At 42.0% G+C, this 22,063-nt stretch overlaps 1 protein-coding gene across 1 annotated transcript in view; it reads left to right on the top strand.

Annotated features, from left to right (window-relative positions):
• The first annotated feature begins 2,446 nt into the window (after nucleotides 1–2,446).
• Nucleotides 2,447–22,063, top strand: part of LOC132886932 (polyunsaturated fatty acid lipoxygenase ALOX12-like) — a 31,151-nt gene continuing 11,534 nt past the window's right edge. Inside the window, exons 1-6 of the mRNA XM_060922165.1 lie at nucleotides 2,447–2,590; nucleotides 2,891–3,092; nucleotides 3,187–3,268; nucleotides 5,512–5,634; nucleotides 5,720–5,826; nucleotides 11,464–11,636. Of these exons, the coding sequence (XP_060778148.1) occupies nucleotides 2,447–2,590; nucleotides 2,891–3,092; nucleotides 3,187–3,268; nucleotides 5,512–5,634; nucleotides 5,720–5,826; nucleotides 11,464–11,636 (831 nt within the window). The remainder of the gene's footprint in view (nucleotides 2,591–2,890; nucleotides 3,093–3,186; nucleotides 3,269–5,511; nucleotides 5,635–5,719; nucleotides 5,827–11,463; nucleotides 11,637–22,063) is intronic.

Below are 22,063 nucleotides of genomic sequence, written 5' to 3'. Positions count from 1 at the left end.
CAACAAAAATTTGTACTAAAAAATAAGGGGCCTAAGACTTTTGCACAGGACTGTATAGGCCTTTTATTTTACAATGTACAGTTTTATAACTTTAAATGGTGGAAATAATTTCTTAGATTTAACTACAAATTTAAGAAAGACCAGGGAAAAAAAACCTGTGATATAATGAGCCTTATATGTGAGTAGTTAGTATCGATTTATTATAAGGCTATGCTTCATTTCCAAATATATTACTGATTGATTTTTTTTTTCCAAAAGGGACTCACACAGTAGCTTAAAAAACCCTCTTTTGCAGCTCATAATGTGACTTATAGCTTAAACAGCTAGAGTAAAACCTAAATAAAGAAATGCTGCACAATTCACTGTATTCACACCTTTAATTCACACTATGTTTATAGCAGAACGGAGCCCCATGGGTATAGGGTGTGGAAACATACGGTAAAGAAACCCATCAAGTTGTTTTCTGATGGTTTTGGTCCTGTGTGTTTCTGCCACCACAGGAAAGCCAACAACTAATGAAGTGAACAGTGAAGTAGAGTAGTAGTCGGGACAGTATAGTAGTGAGTAACTTGTCGCTGTTGTCGCCCGACATTTTGTGCAACATAAGGAAACAGTATAGTAACTATAACGGTAAAGAAATAAAACAAAAGAGGCTGGCTATGATATAAGAAAATTCTACAACCCAGAAACAGATGGGAGCTACACTTTTAGGCAGTGCCTCAATCTTCCTCAATTACATGTGTAGTCATACAGAGAGAAAGGGGAGGACTGAAAGGAGGAACAACTTGAGAGAAAAGATATATAAGTTGGGGAAAGTTGACCTAAAAATAACATACAAATTGCACAAAAGCCAGAGAAAGGAAGCGGTTGAGACAGGATAAAAGAACCCACAAGTGTTCACTAACAAGGCTTACAAGGTAAATATTGATTACTATGCTTTAATTTAAGAAGGTATTGTGGCAGTGAGGGTGTGGTGGAGCATTGGCTGTGAATGGCCAGGAGTCAGGTTGAACCAATACGTAACCGGTGACAAAGTGTACCTGTGTCTAATTACTGGCTGTATATTAACGTGTGTCTCTTTTATACAGCCAGGAACGAGAGAGAGAGCTGTGACACTCCATCACACGTGTGTGTATATGTGGATTGTGTTTATGTTTTGTTATTAGTCACTGAAAAGTCATCTCATCTCATTATCTCTAGCCACTTTATCCTGTTCTACAGGGTCGCAGGCAAGCTGGAGCCTGTCCCAGCTGACTACGGGCAAAAGGCGGGGTACACCCTGGACAAGTCGCCAGGTCATCACAGGGCTGACACATTGACACAGACAACCATTCACCTAACCTGCATGTCTTTGGACTGCGGGGGAAACTGGAGCAAACCCACGTGGACATGGGGAGAACATGCAAACTCTGCACAAAAAGACCCTTGCTGGCCACGGGGCTTGAACCCAGACCTTCTTGCTGTGAGGCAACAGCGCTAACCACCATGCCACCCTGAACTGAAAAGTGTGAACAATAAAAAGAAATTGTGTAACTAACAAAAGTCACTCTCTGTTTGTGGCCATGTGTGTAAAGCTGCTTATGAGTGTGGCTGTTTTCTTCCTTCACCTTAACTGTGAGCTGATTTCTTTCTAAACTATATCAACCGGGAGCCGAGAATCTCTGTATAATACGTACAAAAATCAAATAAATGTAGTTTAATTCCCATTAGTTCCTGACTATTCATAAACCCTTGTATATAATTATTTCCAAAATACAAAAATAACCCCAGGTAGAAATATACAACTAGCACCAAGTATTTATAAAAGGCACCAACTATTGTTGTTTCTGATGCTGGTGTAGTGGTGCCTCCAAAGAGGAAATGGCTGTTTCTTAATTGTTTAAAAGGTATCAAATGATTGTGAATGCATGTACTTCTAAAACTTTTTTTTCTAGCTAGTGAGCTGGATGCAAATTAATATGAAATCATTTACATATTTAGCAGAATTTCTCATGTCAACAGAAGTAGCACTACCAATTTCATACTGCACATGCAAAATTAATGAGTTTTTCCCCCCAGAATATAAAACACTACATTTTCAGTTGCATGCATTTATTGATTTATTTTTTATGATCGATAAAAATGTCTTTTTGCCCATTCATAAGTCGAACATTGATAAACATTCTCTCTAGAGCATTTCCAAAATTTTGCTCCATTTTAACATTTCTCCATAAGGAACATACCATAACATACCATAAGGATGCAGCCAGGCATGTATAAATATGCTATTGTAAAAGATCCAGATTTGCAGGTTTGCACAGACATGGCAGCTTTAGGATTTCTGGGTGAGAAAACATATATTTGAAATTCTGAAATCAATCGTTTAAAATTGAAATCAGCAGCTGTGAGAAATTGTAATATAGTGGTCATTTCCTATTGCAAGAGTTGATGTGAATTGTGTGTGCAGATGGAATACAAAGTGACTGTGGCTACAGGAACCTTAGAGTACTCGGGTACTAATAACTATGTCTACATAACCCTGGTGGGGGAGAATGGAGAGAGTGAGAAGACGATGTTGGACAACCCAGGCTTGGATCTGTGTAGAGGCACAGTAAGTGTAGAGAAATGATTGTACAGAATATGTAGCAAATTTACTTTTTTTTTCATATGCTTTTATTAAGAGTAACATACAATTGAGGATACAACCCAAGCATCTAACTGAGCAATCAAAACTTTCTTAAGGGCTCAACAGTGTCTGGGATTGAGTCCTGGGATTTGAACTTGTACAATTTTGGAAACTGGCCTGTCTTTTATCCATGTTAAACTATATCATGAAATTGCTTCTTTTTAATAGGCATTGTTTCTCATTATTATACACAAATTGTATTTCTCTTATTTCTTTCTTCTACAGGGTGATGAATACATTGTCCAGAGCTCAGGTCCTCTAGGTCGTGTGCTCCTGGTACGCTTGGAGAAACAGAAGTACTTTGTGGAAGATAACTGGTATTGCAATTATGTGAAAGTCACACCACCAGGAGGGAAAAACACACAAACCTTCCCCTGCTACTGTTGGTTAGTGGGGGATAGTAAAGTAGAAGTCCGTGATGGCACAGGTCAGTCCTAGCATCTGCCCCAGTGAGGATTTTATCTCACCCCAATTCAAGCTTAAGATTCCTAAGGGTGGCTTCTTTCTCACTTCTTCAACAGCGAAAAAGCTGTGTGATGAGATCCTGCCTCAGGAGCTGACTCATAGAAAGGCACAGCTGCAGGAGAGACAGAAAACTTTCCGGTGTGTATATTCCAGCACTAGATGTCTGTATTTTGCATAGTTTACCACTGTTAGGAGTTTGCATGTTCTCCCTGTGTCTGCGTGGGTTTCCTCTGGGTGCTCCGGTTTCCCCCACAGTCCAAAGACATGCAGGTTAGGTTAACTGGTGACTCTAAATTGACCGTAGGTGTGAATGTGAGTGTGGATGGTTGTCTGTGTCTATGTGCAGGGCCCTGTGATGACCTGGCGACTTGTCCAGGGTGTACCCTGCCTCTCGCCCATAGTCAACTGGGATAGGCTCCAGCTTGCCTGTGACCCTCTAGGACAGGATAAGCAGCTACAGATAATGGATGGATAGATTACCACTTGTCCTTTTGCATTTACACAATTGGAGGCTCTACACTCGAGGACAGTTACTGAGACCATTTTTAGCAATATAGTACACAACTAACAGGTCACAGTTAGCCCAACAGTACACAACACTGCTTATGTAGCTACCTGTTCTTCACAATTTAAAAGAACTCACAATATAGGTGCTTACTTACAGTCAAACATGCTAGCACATACTTTTGTCTTTTCTTATTTTAGATGGATCGCAAATAATATATACAAGGTACAGAATCATTAGAAATTTACAAAGAATACAAAGTGAGCATTTTCGCTGATTCATATGGTGCTACCCCAGTTGTAATCTAACTAAATGCATTATTACTGGAGAGATAAATTACTTGGCACAGCATTATTTATATCAGAATGTCACTGAAAATTCTTTCTCTCTCACTCTCTCCCATTTTCTCCTGTTGCTTTTTTTTTTTTACTGAAATCTTTTCCAGAAGGTTGAAATCTCTTTGGATTTTTGAGTACACCTTCTGTTTATCCTGTAGTTTATTTTGTTTCCCTCAATTCCACATTACTTTTATATACTTTATAAAGATATTTTATCTTGTGCATTGTCATTTTTTATAATATTATTTGCATTGTGTGATGATTACAGCTCTAGAAGTATTTGTGGAGTGGCAATAAGGACTTTGCATTCTGGTAGTAATAGGATCTGGAGTTTACTTGGAGTTAGTGAATGGGCACTTACACTGTTGGAAAATAGTTGGGAGAGGATGGGGGCAGGGTATCAGTCAGTAATCAGTATGCAACATCAGGAAGGGCTAATGCATACTACACAGTTTTGGCCCCAATTTCCCAGTCGCTAGCTAATTTCGGTGGCAATCGCTCAAGGTGAAAGATCATGCAGTGTGTAACACTTCTATGAGTGATGATCTAGTGTGCACTCCACTACAACACCAAACAACTGATTGCAAGTGATTTAAAGTTGTGTTGAAAAGGTAGCAATTCTGAGATTTTGAAAGAGTTTGTAAGTCGTGTATCAGTTGGCTTAAGCAGGAGAATTAGTGCACAAACCACATGGTATCAGGAGCACTGATGCAAAATGCAATGTGCCTGGTTAACCTGTCAAGCTACTGTTTCTTGCATTTTCTATGATGTGTGCCAGCAGGCACTACATTCATATGAAGAAAATCACAAAGATGTTTATTTTTTATATGTACATTCTTTTTCCTGACATGTCTACCTGCCTCAGCAGCTTTGAAAGGTTATGATTATATTACTTTCTTATCTGCTCTGTTTGGATATGGCATATTCCCCCCCTTTTAAACTTGAAACTCAAAGTCTGTCTGATAGCCCTTTGGTGTGGATTTCATTGGAGCATTACCCAGGGGTATGACTGTATTCAAGGACCCTATGTGGAGGGCCTAGACAAAAAGAAATTTGGCAAGTGGAAAGGAAGCCCACTAAAACTGTTTGCGTAGAACTCAAAGTTATGAAATGCCTTTGATATCACCAGAGTCCTGCCCAGAAACAAGACTGTCTGTCTGCATACATGAAATGAAAGTCAGTTGGTGCAAAGCCATCAGCAGTTTTCTTATACAGGGGTCTGTGCAACTGAGAACTTCTGCTACTACAGGATCTTTTCTGTTTTTGAATTGCTGCAGAAGAGTGGGTTCTTACATGTGTTACTTCCCATTATATCTGAAAATTATGTGAAAAAATGTAATATGTTGATGGTCACTTAATTCTGACTTCTATTGTATTCAGTTAGAGGTTGGAAACTTTTGTAGAAATGTTTTAAAATAATTGTTTATGGATCTTAATGACATACCTGACCTATTTTACAACTTCTGTTTGCTGTTTTCTTTATGTTACTGATGTTTATTTGTGTTAAATTAGATTATTTTATTGTATTATATTGTTAGATGGAAAACCTGGGATTCAGGAATTCCCAAATGCATAGATGCCAACTCAGTGGCAGACCTACCCCAGGATGTTTGCTTTGCCAATGAGAAGCGCTGTGACTTTGAAGGATCACTTCAATATGCGTGAGCATCTACATTTAAGCAGTCATAAAAGCATGTGTGTCATGCACATCTGTACATATTATGTTTTTAATTTAATCACCCTCAGGATTTTGGAGCTGTCTCTGAAGAAGATGGTTTTCTGGATTGGGAAGTCATGGAAAGATCTGGATGATTTTAAACAAATATTTTGGACATTACGGAGTCCCATTACCGGTGTAGTTGCTGTTTTTTTTTTAAACCCTGTTATATACAAGTGATTTCTAATCAACTTCACTGTCGCAAAAATATTTAGAAAAGCATTTGTGTAATCAACAAGATGAGTATTGTTAGTGTTTCTTTTGACTTATGGTCCAATACCCTTTTTTATGCCAAATAACTGCATTCTTTTCAACTTACAATTAAGTTACAGTAAAGTAATAAATATTATCTGTAAATAGAAACATTTAGAGTGGTGCTTGAAAGTTTGTGAACCCTTTAGAATTTTCTATATTTCTGCATAAATATGACCTAAAACATCATCAGATTTTCACACAAGTCCTAAAAGTAGATAAAGAGAACCCAGTTAAACAAATGAGACAAAAATATTAGACTTGGTCATTTATTTATTGAGGAAAATGATCCAATATTACATATCTGTGAGTGGCAAAAGTATGTGAACATTTGCTTTCAGTATCTGGTGTGACCCCCTTGTGCAGCAATAAGTGCAACTAAACGTTTCCGGTAACTGTTGTTCAGTCCTGCAAACCGGATTGGAGGAATTTTAGCCCGTTCCTCCGGACAGAACAGCTTCAACTCTGAGATGTTGGTGGGTTTCCTCACATGAATTGCTTGCTTCAGGTCCTTCCACAACATTTCGATTGGATTAAGGTCAGGACTTTGATTTGGCCATTCCAAAACATTAACTTTGTTCTTCTTTAACCATTCTTTGGTAGAACGACTTGTGTGCTTAGGGTCATTGTCTTGCTGCATGACCCACCTTCTCTTGAGATTCAGTTCATGGACAGGTGTCCTGACATCTTCCTTTAGAATTTGCTGGTAAAATTCAGAATTCATTGTTCTATCAATGATGGCAAGCCATGCTGGCCCAGATGCAGCAAAACAGGCCCAAACCATGATACTACCATCACCATGTTTCACAGATGAGATAAGGTTCTTATGCTGGAATGCAGTCTTTTCCTTTCTCCAAACATAACGCTTTTCATTTAAACCAAAAAGTTATATTTTGGTCTCATCCATCCACAAAACATTTTTCCAATAGCCTTCTGGCTTGTTAATATGATCTTTAGCAAACTGCAGATGAGCAGCAATGTTCTTTTTGGAGAGCAGTGGCTTTCTCCTTGCAACCCTGCCATGCACACCATTGTTCTTCAGTGTTTTCCTGATGGTTGACTCATGAACATTAGCATTAGCCAATGTGAGAGAGGCCTTCAGTTGCTTAGAAGTTACTCTGGGGTCCTTTGTGACCTCACTGACTATTACATGCCTTGCTCTTGTAGTGATCTTTGTTGGTCGACCACTCCTGGGGAGTAACATTGGTCTTGAATTTCCTCCATTTGTACACAATCTGTCTGACTGTGGATTGGTGGAGTCCAAACTCTTTAGAGATGGTTTTGTAAGCTATTCCAGCCTGATGAGCATCAACAATGCTTTTTCTGAAGTCCTCAGAAATCTCCTTTGTTCATGCCATGATACACTTCCACAAACATGTGTTGTGAAGATCAGACTTTGATAGATCCCTGTTCTTTAAATAAAACAGGGTGCCAACTCACACCTGATTGTCATCCCATTGATTGAAAACACCTGACTCTAATTTCACCTTCAAATTAACTGCTAATCTGAGAGGTTCACATACTTTTGCCACACACAGATATGTAATATTGGATAATTTCATCTCATCTCATTATCTCTAGCCGCTTTATCCTTCTACAGGGTCGCAGGCAAGCTGGAGCCTATCCCAGCTGACTACGGGCGAAAGGCGGGGTACACCCTGAACAAGTCGCCAGGTCATCACAGGGCTGACACATAGACACAGACAACCATTCACACTCACATTCACACCTACGGTCAATTTAGAGTCACCAGTTAACCTAACCTGCATGTCTTTGGACTGTGGGGGAAACCGGAGCACCCGGAGGAAACCCACGCGGACACGGGGAGAACATGCAAACTCCGCACAGAAAGGCCCTCGCCGGCCCCAGGGCTCGAACCCAGGACCTTCTTGCTGTGAGGCGACAGCGCTAACCACTACACCACCGTGCCGCCCTATTGGATAATTTTCCTCAATAAATTGAGGATTCCTGGTAACCAATGTTGTGTGTGCGTACGCTCCACAGGTTGGATGTGAGTCTGAAGAGAAAGTGTCTTTCTGGGAAAAGATGGATGAAGTGGTAGAAAACATATGGAGGGAGGAGCATGTGCTGATAGGAGCAGATTTCAACGGACATACTGGCAAGGGAAACAGAGGAGATGAGGACGTGATGGGCAGATATGGTGTAAGAGAGAGAGAAATGTGGAAGGGCAAATGGTGGTTGATTTTTCAAAGAGGATGAATTTGACAATAGTCAATACATACTTTGAGAAGAAAGAGCAGCACAGGGTGACGTTTAAGAGTGGAGGAAGATCTACACAGGTGGACTACATACTCTGCAGAAGGGGTAACCTGAAGGAGACTGGAGACTGTAAAGTGATGGCAGGGGAGAGTGTAGCTAGACAACATCAAGCGGTCATGTGCAGGATGAGCTTGAAAGTGAAAAAGAGGAAGCATGAAATAGTGGAGCCGAAAATTAAGTGGTGGAAACTAAAAGAGGTTGAACATCAGAAGAAGTTTAGGGAAGAAATGAGACAAGCATTGAGTGGTCATGGAAGTCTGCCAGAAGATTGGAATACTACTGCTGTACTAGTAAGAGAAGCAGCAAGGAAGGTGCTAGGGTGGTCATGTTTTAAACTTTACTTAACTTTTATTCTATTTTATTCTGCTGTTTTTTACTGAACTTTTACTTCATTTTATTATTTTATTTCTACTATTGTTTAATTCTTATTTTTATTTTTATTTTTCTCTCTTCTTCCCCCTTTATTTTATGTAATTTTATTTTCTATTGTTTACTGTTTTCCCTTTACCTCTGTAAAGCACATTGAACTGCCACTGTGTATGAAATGCGCTATATAAATAAACTTGCCTTGCCTTGCCTAGGATGGTCATCGGGAAGAAAGAAGGAAGACAAGGAGACATGGTGGTGGAACAAAGAAGTGCAGGAAATTATAAAAGAGAAGAGGCTAGCAAAGAAGAATTGGGATGATCAGAGAGACGAGGAAAGCAGGCGGTTATACAGAGAGATGAGACAGAAGGCAAAAAGAGTGGTAGTGAAGGTGAAAGCAGATGCATACCAGGAGTTGTACGAAAACCTGGACATCAAAGAAGGAGAGAAAGACCTGTACAGACTAGCTAGGCAGAGAAACAGGGAAGCGAGGGATGTACAGCAGGTAAGAGTGATGAAAGATGGAAATGGAAATATGCTGACAAAGAAAGTGTATTAAGAAGGTGGAAAGAGTACTTTGAGGATTTATTAAATGAGGAGAATCCAAGAGAGAAAAGGTCAGATTCATTGGAGACAGCAAATCAGGAAGCAGAGTTGGTTAGTAAGGATGAGGTGAGGGCAGCCATGAAAAGAATGAAGACTGGGAAAGCAGTCGGACCAGATGGTATCCCGATTGAGGCTCGGAGATGTTTGGGTGAGACAGCTGTGGAATTCCTAACGAGATTGTTTAATAAGATCCTAGAGAATGAGAAAATGCCAAATGAATGGAGAAACTGTGTGCTAGTCCCAGTATACAAGAATAAGGGAGATGTACAGAGCTACAATAATTACAGAGGAATAAAATTGATGAGCCACACCATGAAGCTATGGGAAAGGGTATTGGAGGCGAGATTGAGAAGAGAGGTAGCAATCTGTGAACAGCACTATGGGTTTATGCCAAGGAAGAGCACGTCGGATGCAATTTTTGCTTTAAGAATGTTAATGGAGAAGTACAGAGAAGGCCAGAGAAAGCTACATTGTGTGTTTGTAGACCTGGAGAAGGCATACGATAGCGTGCTGAGAGATGAGTTATGGCATTGTATGAGGAAGAGTGGAGTGAATGAGAAGTACATTAGAGTGGTGCAAGACATGTATGAGAACAGTGAAACAGCAGTGAGATGTGCAGTTGGAACAACTGAATGGTTCAAGGTCAGGACTCCATCAAGGATCTGCTTTGAGTCCTTTTTTGTTTGCCATAGTGATGGATAGCTTGACGGACGAAGTGAGGCAAGAGTCACCATGGAACATGATGTTTGCGGATGATATTGTGATATGTGGTGAAAGTAGAAAGGAGGTTGAGTTGGGTTTGGAGAGATGGAGGTATGCATTGGAACAAAGAGGAATGAAGGTGAGCAGTAGCAAAACAGAGTAAATGTGCATCAATGAGAATGGGGATGAGAGTGTAGTGAAGATGCAAGGAGTAGACATAAAGTTAGTTGGTGAATTCAATACCTGGGATCAACTGTGCAGGAAAATGGGGGCTGCGATAGTGAGGTGAGAAAGAGAGTGCAGGCAGGGTGGAACAGTTGGAGAAGGATTTTGGGAGTCATTTTTAGGGCATACCTAACAATGTGTTTTCTTTCTCTCTCTCTCTTCCCCCCCCCAATCTGTCCCTCTGAGTTACATGTTGATCCTGGGATTGAGATGCTGGCCTCTTCTGCCCCTCGGACCTGCTTGATCCATCCTGGTGCCCTGTGTCTGGTCGGAGTTTTATCGCCCCACTCCTGTGAAGGATGGCCCCATGAGGACAGTTGAGGGTTATACATGTTAAAACTGTTAATATTATAGTCAGGCTGTCTGTTGTTGCCCAAATGAGGATGGGTTCCCTTTTGAGTCTGGTTCCTCTCGAGGTTTCTTCCTCATGTCGTCTGAGGGAGTTTTTCCTTGCCACCGTCGCCATAGGCTTGCTCATTGGGGATAGATTAGGAATAAAATTAGCTCATGTTTTAAGTCGTTCAAATTCTGTAAAGCTGCTTTGCGACAATGTTTATTGTTAAAAGCGCTGTACAAATAAACTTGATTTGATTTGATTTATGATAGGAAAGTCCCAGCAAAAGTGAAAGGTAAGATGTATAAGACAGTAATGAGACCAGCTGTGATGTATGGATTGGAGATAGTATCCTTAACGAAGAGACAGGAGGCAAAGTTGGAGGTGGCGGAGTTGAGGATGTTAAGGTTTGTGATGGGAGTGACAAGGTTGGACAGGATAAGGAACAAGCACATCAGAGGGACAGCACATGTGGAGAGCTTGGGAATTAAGCTTAGAGAGATGAGACTGAGATGGTATGGGTACATCCTGAGAAGAGATGCAGAGCATGTTGGAAGGAGAATGTTGAGGATGGAGCTGCCAGGCAAACGAAAACAAGGAAGGCCAAAGAGGAAATACATGGATGTGGTGAGAGAGGACATGAAAGTGGCAGGTGTGGTCGAGAAAGATGCGGAAGACAGGGAGCAATGGAGACGAAAGATCCGCTGTGGCGACCCCTAATCGGGAGCAGCCAAAAGAAGAAGAAGAAGAAGGATCATTTTCCTCAATAAATAAATGACCAAGTATAATATTTTTGTCTCGTTTGTTTAACTGGGTTCTCTTTATCTACTTTTAGGACTTGTGTGAAAATCTGATGATGTTTTGGGTCATATTTATGCAGAAATATAGAAAATTCTAAAGGGTTCACAAACTTTCAAGCATCACTGTATTTAAACCTCATGCTTCAGCTGTAAATAACACATAATAATACTATCTAATTGAATATAAATGCCTTATGACTGTTTTTAGAATATGTTATGGAACACTGGAAGGAGGACTGGTTTTTTGGCCATCAGTTCCTGAATGGGGCAAATCCACGGATGATCCAGAGGTGCGAGAAACTACCCTCCAACTTTCCTGTCTCTGGACACATGGTGCAGGCCTTCTTAAGCCCCAACACCACCCTGGACAAAGAGCTCAAGGTGAAGTGTCATGCATAATTTCTGCAATGATTTCATACACCTTTTGAAAAATTAATACTCATCTTCAGTATCCACTTTCTCCTGGTCACCCTGAATCCTTCAGTACAGCACAGGGCCACCATGCACTCACAGTCACAGCTAGTGGTGTTTAACAATCAGATGATATGGATTACTGCAACAATTTTAAAGGCAATGACTGAAATAAATTGAAGAAACATACATTTCATTTGTGGTACCCTAAACTTAGGCCCTGTCCACACAGCAACGGATTCAGGTGACTCCGATACAATTGTTTATCGTTTAGGCCTGGCGTCCACACGGCACCGGCGTTTTGGGTGCCCAAAACGCAATCTTTTTGAGAACGGGGTCCAGAGTGGAAAGATCTGGCAACGTTGCCATTGCAAAGTCGTCTGGATGAGTAGAACGGATTTGTTTACGATGACGTCACAACCACATGACTGTGAGTGCTTCACGCCGGGTAGAAGTGTAACGAACTCGATGCGAGTTGTCAACAAATCCTATAACTTGGTTCATGAAACGCACTTACAAAATATTTTCACTGTGAATATTTATTGTGTAATGGTGCAAAGTGAGAGAGAGAGAGAGAGAGAGACTCTGCCCTTAGGGCAGAGTCAATCCCGCCAGCAAAAATAGGGAAAAAAAGGAGCGATCTCACCTCTTCATATGTTGGTTTAAGTCCTACAATACATTCCTCAAAAAGGGCGTAGAAGAGCAAATTAATCCATCAACGTGTAGCATTCAATTTATTCCGGACCATTAAAGACGCCGCCTTCCGCGTAGAATCATACGTCATCCTTGCCGCCATATTGGATAGGTCAAAGCGGAAAATAAAGATTCATGTGCTGCGTTTAACTGTACCAACAGGTTTACCGTCCAAACGAGATCACATGGGATTACCTTTCACAGGTGAGAAACAACAAATTAATCCATCAACGTGTAGCATTCAATTTATTCCGGACCATTAAAGACGCCGCCTTCCGCGTAGAATCATACGTCATCCTTGCCGCCATATTGGATAGGTCAAAGTGGAGAATAAAGATTAGCTACGTTTAACTGTACCAACAGGTTTGCCGTCCAAACGAGATCACATGGGATTACCTTTCACAGGTGAGACTGGAAAAATACTTTTCATTGTATTTGGTCATTATAATGTAATTTTACAAACAGATTTTCCTGACTTTGTGGCTAATATGAAGTCTCGCGCATAATAGTTTATGCGCATGCATCCTTACTTCTTCTATTGTTCTGGTGTCTCCGAAGGGACCATCTTACAGCGCCCCTAGAGGTGTGGCATGTGTATTGCTTCGTTTTCAGCAAGCGTTGCGTTGCCATATGGACTTGATATTTTACTGATCGTTGCCCATTTGGATGCGATATATTTTTAAATAACATCTCGTTGCCGTTGTCATGTGGATGTAGCCTTAGGGAACCCTGGAGCTGTGAGGAGGCACCTACCTGCAGCACCATCAGGCCCAGATGGGCCATCAGGAGATTCGGGAGATCCTGATTTTGGCCTGACCATTTAAAAAAAAAAAAATTTTCCCTGTAATGATGTCAAGTGGCCGGCAAATCCTGCACTTCTGAGAGATATTGGTGGAAACTGCTCACATTTCCCATTTTCACCCCCCCCAAAAAAAAAAATTAATTACAAAAAAAAAAAACCTGCTTGGTGTCAGTCCTGCGCGCTGTGGCACATGCACTAGAAGGCCCGCCTCTGTGCGTGCGCCATGAACAAAGCGCACCTGAACTCAATTAGAGAACTATGTGTTGGGCTATTTAAGGACTGTGCTGATACAAATACAATGCGAAGTATTACGCTACGTTCAGTGTGCATTTCGAGTCTTTTTTCCCTGTGTTTGTGGTTTTTCTGGTGTCTCGACTCCTGTTCCCGTTTTTAATTCTCGTTTTGCCTCTGACATCCTGTTTGCGCCTCGACCAACCCTTTGCCTGTTTTCATGTTTATGACCTTGCCTACTGATTTGGACTGTTTGCTTTGTGTGTGTTTCATGCACTTTTTGTATAAATTGCACTTTGTTCAATAAAACACTTCTGCACATACATCCGCCTCCCTCGTGCACTTGACAGAATACTTCACCGTACTATGGATGTAGCAGATTTGTTTCAATACGTGATTCCATGCCACTTCCGGGTTTCCCTGTCCCTGCTACAAACCTCATATTTCCACCAACGTACCGATGCTCACCCTCCTATGCCCTACAATGGAGAATATCACCCATGTGGATTCCACATCCAGTGTGGGGTCCTCTATGATGACTTCCAAGAGCCCAAGCCACCCAAACCCATCTGGGTAAGTCTCATCCTGACGTTCATTGGTGGGCGAGCACACAGATGGGTGGACTATCTGATTCGGGTGGAACACCCATGCCTTCGTAACTCTCAGACTTTCTTTGCCATGCTCAAGTTTATATATGAATCCTTAGTAAAGGAGGAACCCCTTGAAAATTTTTGGGGAGGGGCAATCAGGCCAGTGGTTGATGCAGCAGAGGAGACCGTTGCTCTAGAGCGCCTCCTAAAGACAACCACTCCAGTGGCTGACTCAGCTGAGGAGGTCATCGCTCCCAAGCTCCCTCCAGTGGCCAACTCAGCTGAGGAGACCGTTGCCCCAGAGCTCCCCTCAGTGGCTGATATAGAGACAGCAGAGGAGGCTGCCTCTTTTGAGCTGGTTTCTCAGCCAGAACCAGCACCTGAATCCATGGCTGAACCTGTGCCAGCATCTTTTCCTGTGCCAGTGCCTGCTCCCGTGCCAGAGGCGGAGCCAGCGCCAGCGCCTGCTCCCATGCCAGAGGCTGTGTCAGGGCCCGCTCCAGTGCCAGAGCCTGCATCAAAGCCTGCTCCAGTGCCAGGGCCCACTCCAGGGCCGGAGCCAGTGTCTACGCTGGAGCCAGCATCTGCATCTACTCCGGAACCAGTGCCGGAGCCAGCGTCTATGCCGGAGCCAGCGTTCGGGTCTACTCCGGAACCAGTGCCGTCTCCAGAGCCCAAGCCCTGTCCCGAGCTGTCTCCAGAGCCCAAGCCCTGTCCCGAGCTGTCTACAGAGCTCGAGCCCGAGTTTAGTCCAGAGACTGAGCCATCTACAGAGCTCAAGCTCGAGCCCGAGTCCAGTCCAGAGACCGAGCTGTCTACAGAGCTCGAGCCTAAGTTCAGTCCAGAGACCAAGCCGTCTACAGAGCTCGAGCCCAGTCCGGAGCCATCTACAGAGCCTGAGCTATCTACAGAGCCTGAGCCCAGCCTGGAGCTGTCTACAGAGCTTGAGTCCAGTCCAGAGCCATCTACAGAGCTCAAGTCTGTACCTGACTGCAGTCCAGAGCTCAAGCCATCTCCAGAGCTCAAGTCGTCTCCAGAGCTTGAGCCCAGTCCAGAGTCCACATCAAGTCCTGAGGTCAGGCCTACTCTGAGCCAAGAACCCAAGTCGTGTCCAGAGCCTGAGCCTGATCCCAAACCCCCACCAGGGCCAAGTAGGATGGATTTTCACTCCCGGAGGTTCTGTCAGTCCTGCGCACTGTGGCGCGTGCACAAGAAGGCATGCCTCAGGCTGCGTGCATGCTGAGTAAGCTCCATCACATGCTCCATGAACAAAGCACACCTGAACTCAATTAGAGAACTATGTGTTGGGCTATTTAAGGACTGCGGTGATGCAAATACAATGCAAAGTATTACACCATGTTCAGTGCACATTACCTAGCCTTTTTTCCTGTTTTTGTTTTTTCTGGTGTCTCAACTCCTGTTCCATTTCTAGTTCTCATTCTCGTTTTGCCTCAGACATCCTGTTTGCGCCTCGACTGACCATTTGCCTGTTTTCATGTTTATGACCTTGCCTGCACTTTTTGTATAGATCGCACTTTGTTCAATAAAACACTTCTACACATACATCCGTCTCCCTCGTGCACTTGACACATGGATGCTGAAACTTTTGGAGAAATTCTAATCAGAAGTATTTTTTTTTCCCAACAGAAGAGAAAAAAAAAGAATTTCTGACATCATAATCAGAAAATCTTCCTCACTATCTCACAAATCTGAACCTGGATAAACTTCAACTCAAGCAACTGGCATGACGTCACTTTTATACTCTGCCTGGCCAAAAAAAAGTTCCACACTAATATTTCACTATAGCATTGATTACAACGGGCATTCCCTGTGACACTGTTTCGACAACCTTATTCAATATAACATTTATTTACATCCAAAGCTGTGTTTATTTATTGTAATAGTTCCCTGAATGGGGTGGATGCTGAAACATGGGAACAGGCGAGTAATAATAATAATAATAATAATAATAAAATACCTGCATAAGCAGGGCAACATCTGATTATTCACTTTGAAAATATTACCAGATCTGGAATTAATATCACTCAAAAGAAATCCCAATGAACAAATTTATAGTAACTCCAAAATTACTATACATTCAATCCTTTTAGCTGCTGCACGTGTAAAACTCTGGTACGGGATCAAGACACTTCATCCAATGACCATTTCGTCCAATGCCACTTCATCTGATAGTTGAGAAATTTCATCCAAAGCCTTTTTCATACTCACTATCAATTATTTTGTGTTTCAGGTATTCATTTGTTAGAAAAATAATTCTCAATAGTATTTGACTGAAGCAGAAAATTTTTTGTAAAGCAAACACTGTTAGATTTAATATGATCCACATGGCTTCAAAAATTAACAACTCGGCCAGGAGAGCTAACAGTGAAGCCAAATTTTACAGATACCTCCGTCTAAGCCTTCCCCTTCAATTGAGCATGGTCTCAGGTCAGTAGGGCTGCGCCTTGGCCCGGTGTTCACAAATGAAAGCCCCCCGAAAGCTCTGCTCCACACCTAAAAATTGAACATGATCCAGCCGGCTTTAAAAATTAATAACTCAGCCAATAGAGCTCAAAATGAAGCCAAATTTTACAGGCACCTCCCTCTAAGCCTCCCCCTTCGAAAGTGCACATTCTCAGGTCGGTAAGCCCGTGCCTCAGCTTGGGATTTGCAAATGAAGCCTCTGCAAGATCGCTGCTCCATGCCTGAAAATTTAATATGATCCAGCCGGAAACACAGACATGCAAGCAAGCAGCCTGCAATGACAAGGGAGTTATTGGCATGTTGGCAATGAGTGATTGGCATGTTGGCATCCTTCATGTAGTGGAGCCACTGGAGCAGGACATGGTAGGAACAGAGGGTGAATGAGCATCCTAGCAGGTAGTACCAGAGAGTGAGGACTGCCCACTTGATGGCCAGAAAGTAATTTTCAATGATGCTCTACTTTTGCTCTTGCATGGAGAGCTTGTGGCTGATGTACAGCACCGGACACTCCTCCCCCTTCACTACCTGGGACAAAACAGCCCCCAGCCATCTGTTTGATGTGTCAGTCTGTAAAATAAAAGGGAAAGAAAAGTCAGGAGAATGCAACAGTGGGCCCCCACACAAAACTGGCTTTACCTGAGCAAAAGCCTGTTCACATGGCTCCATTGACTTGAATGGATCTGGTGCCCCCTTTTTAGTGAGGTCAGCCAGCAGGCTGGTGAAGTCCGAAAAGTTAGGCACAAACCGCCTATAATTGCCAGCCAGCCCCAGGAACTGCCTCACCCCTTTTTGGTCTTAAGTCTCGAGCAGGCCGCAATTGCTCCAGTCTTATCAATGTTGGGATGCATCTGCTCACGACCCAAGTGGAAGCCCAGATAGCGTAATTCCACCCATCCAACTGCACACTTTTTTGGGTTTGCTGTGAGCCCAGCGTGCCTCTGGTCCCAGCTCCGCCCTCTCCAGAACTACCATTGCCAAAGCCACAGGAACCTCCTCTCTCCACAGTTTCAGGAGATTAAGGTGGTAAATTTGACATGTATTGCCCCTATCTGGACATTTGACATCATAGACGGCCTCCCAATTTGCCATGTGACCTCAAAAGGCCCTTGCAACTTGGCAAGTAATGTTGAGCTTGAGGTGGGCAGTAAAATGAGGACTTTATCTCCCAGTGCAAATTCATTTAGCCATGTCCCTCTGTTGTACAGGTGAGATTGATGTTCTTGGGCTTGTAACAAATTCTCCTTGGTTATGTGAATCAGTGCATGGAGTTTTGCTCTCAGGTCAAGAACGTATTGAATTTCATATTTGCTTTGAGAAGACCGCGCTTCCCAATTTTCTATAATGATGTCTAAGACAACACAGGGCTTGCACCCATACCGCAATTCAAAAGGGGAAAACCCAGTGGAGGCTTGTAGGACCTCACGCACAGCAAACAACAGAGGGTCTAGCCACCTGTCTCAGTTTTTAGCATCCCCGTGAACGAACGTACAAATTATGTTTTTAAGTGTTTCATGAAATCATTCAAACAACCCATCTGTTTGCAGATGATAAACACTAGTACAAATCATATTGATCCCCAATAATTCATGCAATTTACACAGTGTGCATGACATAAAAGTATTCCTCGTGAAGAGTGTCGATGATCATTGTAACAACTCTCTGACTTTGGGAAACAGAGGAACTGGGAGCAGGCTTCAGAACAGGTGTGTTCTTTTTATTGTTCACACTTTTCAGTGACCTAATAATGAAACATAAACATACATACACGCAATGGGGTGTCATAGCTCTCTTTCTCTCCTGTTCCTGGCTGTCAAAAAGATACACAGAGACACAGGTTAATTGACAGCCAGTAATTAGACACAGTAGCAGTTCATCACATATTACCTACTGGTTCAACCTGACTCCTCGTCGTTCACAGCCGATGCTCGACCATTCTCTCTCTACCACAATTGTCTTCTGGACAACTGACAGACCACAACTGGAATTGGGTAAATTTGGACACATCAGACCACATGACTTTTTCCATTGCGCCAGAGTCCAATCTTAATGCTCATAGCAGTCAACTGTCAATTTTATGACAATTTGACTTTATCAAGCATTTACAGTGGTGCTTGAAAGTTTGTGAACCCTTTAGAATTTTTTATATTTCTGCATAAATATGACATAAAACATCAGATTTTCACACAAGTCCTAAAAGTAGATAAAGAGAACCCAGTTAAACAAATGAGACAAAAAAGACTTGGTCATTTATTTATTGAGGAAAATGATCCAATATTACATATCTGTGAGTGGCAAAAGTATATGAACCTTTGCTTTCAGTATCTGGTGTGACCCCCTTGTGCAGCAATAACTGCAACTAAACGTTTCTGGTAACTGTTGATCAGTCCTGCACACCGGCTCGAAGGAATTTTAGCCCATTCCTCTGGACAGAACAGCTTCAACTCTGAGATGTTGGTGGGTTTCCTCACATGAATTACTCGCTTCAGGTCCTTCCACAACATTTCGATTGGATTAAGGTCAGGACTTTGACTTGGCCATTCCAATACATTAACTTTATTCTTCTTTAACCATTCTTTGGTAGAACGACTTGTGTGCTTAGGGTCATTGTCTTGCTGCATGACCCACCTTCTCTTGAGATTCAGTTCATGGACAAATGTCCTGACAGTTTCCTTGAGAATTTGCTGGTATAATTCAGAATTCATTGTTCCATCAATGATGGCAAGCCATTCTGGCCCCGATGCAGCAAAACAGTCCCAAACCATGATACGACCACCACCATATTTCACAGATGGGATAAGGTTCTTATGCTGAAATGCAGTGTTTTCCTTTCTCCAAACATAACACTTCTCATTTAAACCAAAAAGTTATATTTTGGTCTCATCCATCCATAAAACATTTTTCCAATAGCCTTCTGACTTGTCCACATGATCTTTAGAAACTGCAGACAAGCAGCCACATTCTTTTTGGAGAGCAGTGGCTTTCTCCTTGCAACCCTGCCATGCACACCTTTGTTGTCCAGTGTTCTCCTGATGGCGGACTCACGAATATTAACATTAGCCAATGTGAGCGAGGCCTTCAGTTGCTTAGAAGTTGCCCTGGGGTCATTTATGACCTTGTCACCTATTACACACCTTGCTCTTGGAGTGATCTTTGTTGGTTGACCACTCCTGGGGAGGGTAACAATGGTCTTGAATTTCCTCCATTTGTACACAATCTGTCTGACTGTGGATTGGTGGAGTCCAAACTCTTTAGAGATGGTTTTGTAACCTTTTCCAGCCTGATGAGCATCAACAATGCTTTTTCTGAGGTCCTCAGAAATCTCCTTTGTTCATGCCATGACACTCTTCCACAAACATATGTTGTGAAGATCAGACTTTGATAGATCCCTTTTCTTTAAATAAAACAGGGTGCCCACTCACACCTGATTGTCATCCCATTGATTGAAAACACCTGACTCTAATTTCACCTTCAAATTAACTGCTAATCCTAGAGGTTCACATACTTTTGTCACTCACAGATATGTAATATTGGATCATTTTCCTCAATAAATAAATGACTAAGTATAATATTTTTGTCTCATTTGTTTATCTGGGTTCTCTTTATCTACTTTTAGGGCTTGTGTGAAAATCTGATGATGTTTTAGGTCATATTTATGCAGAAATATAGAAAATTCTAAAGGGTTCACAAACATTCAAGCACCACTTTATGTGATCTCTGATCAGTGAGTTAAGATTTTTTTTTTCCAACCACATTTCTTCTGGGAACAGTTCACTGCTATCCTTCCAGATTTTAATAATGAGTTGGACAGTTCTTAACCCAATTCCAGTAGTTTCAACAATTTCCTTTGTTGTTTTCTTTGCTTGATGCAGGCCAATAATTTGACCCTCCTGAAACACATCCCTTCTTTTCCACATCCATGGTATACGTCTTTCAATATTGTTGTTGAACAAATTAGAAGCTACTCACGGCATCAGTTTGGCTTAAAAGAATTGGTGCCAGATGAATCATATTAATCACTGAAGTAATTATCAAATCAAAGGCTCTTAAGTATTTAGTTATTTAAATTCAAATGGTGACTTTTTTTGGCCATGCAGTACATTTTTATCTCATCTCATTATCTCTAGCCACTTTATCCCGTTCTACAGGGTCGCAGGCAAGCTGGAGCCTATCCCACCTGACTACAGGCGAAAGGCGGAGTACACCCTGGACAAGTCGTCAGGTCATCACAGGGCTGACACATAGACACGGAAAACCATTCACACTCACATTCACACCTACGGTCAATTTAGAGTCACCAGTTAACCTAACCTGCATGTCTTTGGACTGTGGGGGAAACCGGCCACGGGCTCGAACCCAGACCTTCTTGCTGTGAGGCGACAGCGCTAGCCGCTGTGCATTTTTATTATGTTGTCAATTTTAAATAGCTTATTTAATTAAACTGCACATGCCAACTGATTAAGAATTTTGTTTTAAATAAATAGTGCCCTATAAAAGAAGGAGTTAGTTGGTGTCTACACTGACTGATGTGCTGTAATGGGTAAGTGGCATTAATGAAAGGTTTAGTGAAAGATTTCAGTTATTTTTCATCAGTTCTTTGGAGTTTTGTGTTTTATGGCATTTTATTGTTGTCAGTGTTTGCACTGCAAATTCAGCAGAGCCAGGATCATGTGTGTGTGTGTGTGTGTGAGAGAGAGAGAAAGAAAGAGAGAGAGAAACTGGCTTTGGACTGCAATAGATACAGTTTTGCTCTTGCTTAGGATTACAATTGCTATGATAACTTTTTAGAACTGCAATTGCCACAAAAGAGCCGTGCAATGAATTGTCGACTTGCCCAGGGTGTACCCCACCTCTCGCCCATAGTCAGCTGGGATAGGATCCAGCTTGCCCGCAACCCTGCACAAGATAAGTGGTTATGGATGGAATTGCCACAAAAACCTCTAGTGAACAGATGATAATTTCATCAAAATAGACTTCATATTAAAACTATAATAAATTTCCTGGTTACATGATCACATTTTTTAACCATATAGCACAGTTACCGAAGTGAGTTATTTATAATCACACTCTGTAGCATCACCCAAAGGAGGATGGGTTCCCTTTTGAGTCTGGTTCCTCTCAAGGGTTTTTCTTCACGTCCTCTCAGGGAATTTATCCTTGCTATTGTCAGCTCTGGCTTGCTCATTACGGATAAAACTATAATAATAAGAAGAAACCTTTATTTGTCACATGCACACTCGAGCACAGTGAAATGCATCCTCTGCATTTAACCCATCTGAAGCAGTGAACACACACACACCCAGAGCTGTGTGTGTGTGTGTGTGTAAAATTTATATTCGGAATTCATATATTTCTGTAGAGCTGCTTTGTGGCAGTGTCCATTGATAAAAGTACTATACAATTGAATTGAACTGAATTGAATAGAAATTAATTGAATTGTGTGTGTCAGGTAGAGACAGAACAAGAGGTAAAGGTAAACAAGGTGCTAATCAGAAAATGGTACCCCCCACCTACACATGATTTGTTCGTGTACTTTGTGAATAAGAATTCACGTTGGTTCATTTTGGTCATCACACAGCATCTTAAAAATTCTTAAATGG

This window comes from Neoarius graeffei, chromosome 1 (assembly GCF_027579695.1).
Source record: "Neoarius graeffei isolate fNeoGra1 chromosome 1, fNeoGra1.pri, whole genome shotgun sequence".
NCBI classification, from domain to species: domain Eukaryota; kingdom Metazoa; phylum Chordata; class Actinopteri; order Siluriformes; family Ariidae; genus Neoarius; species Neoarius graeffei.
The sequence above is the reverse complement of the archived record's forward strand: the minus strand, read 5'-3'. Positions and strand labels throughout refer to the sequence as shown.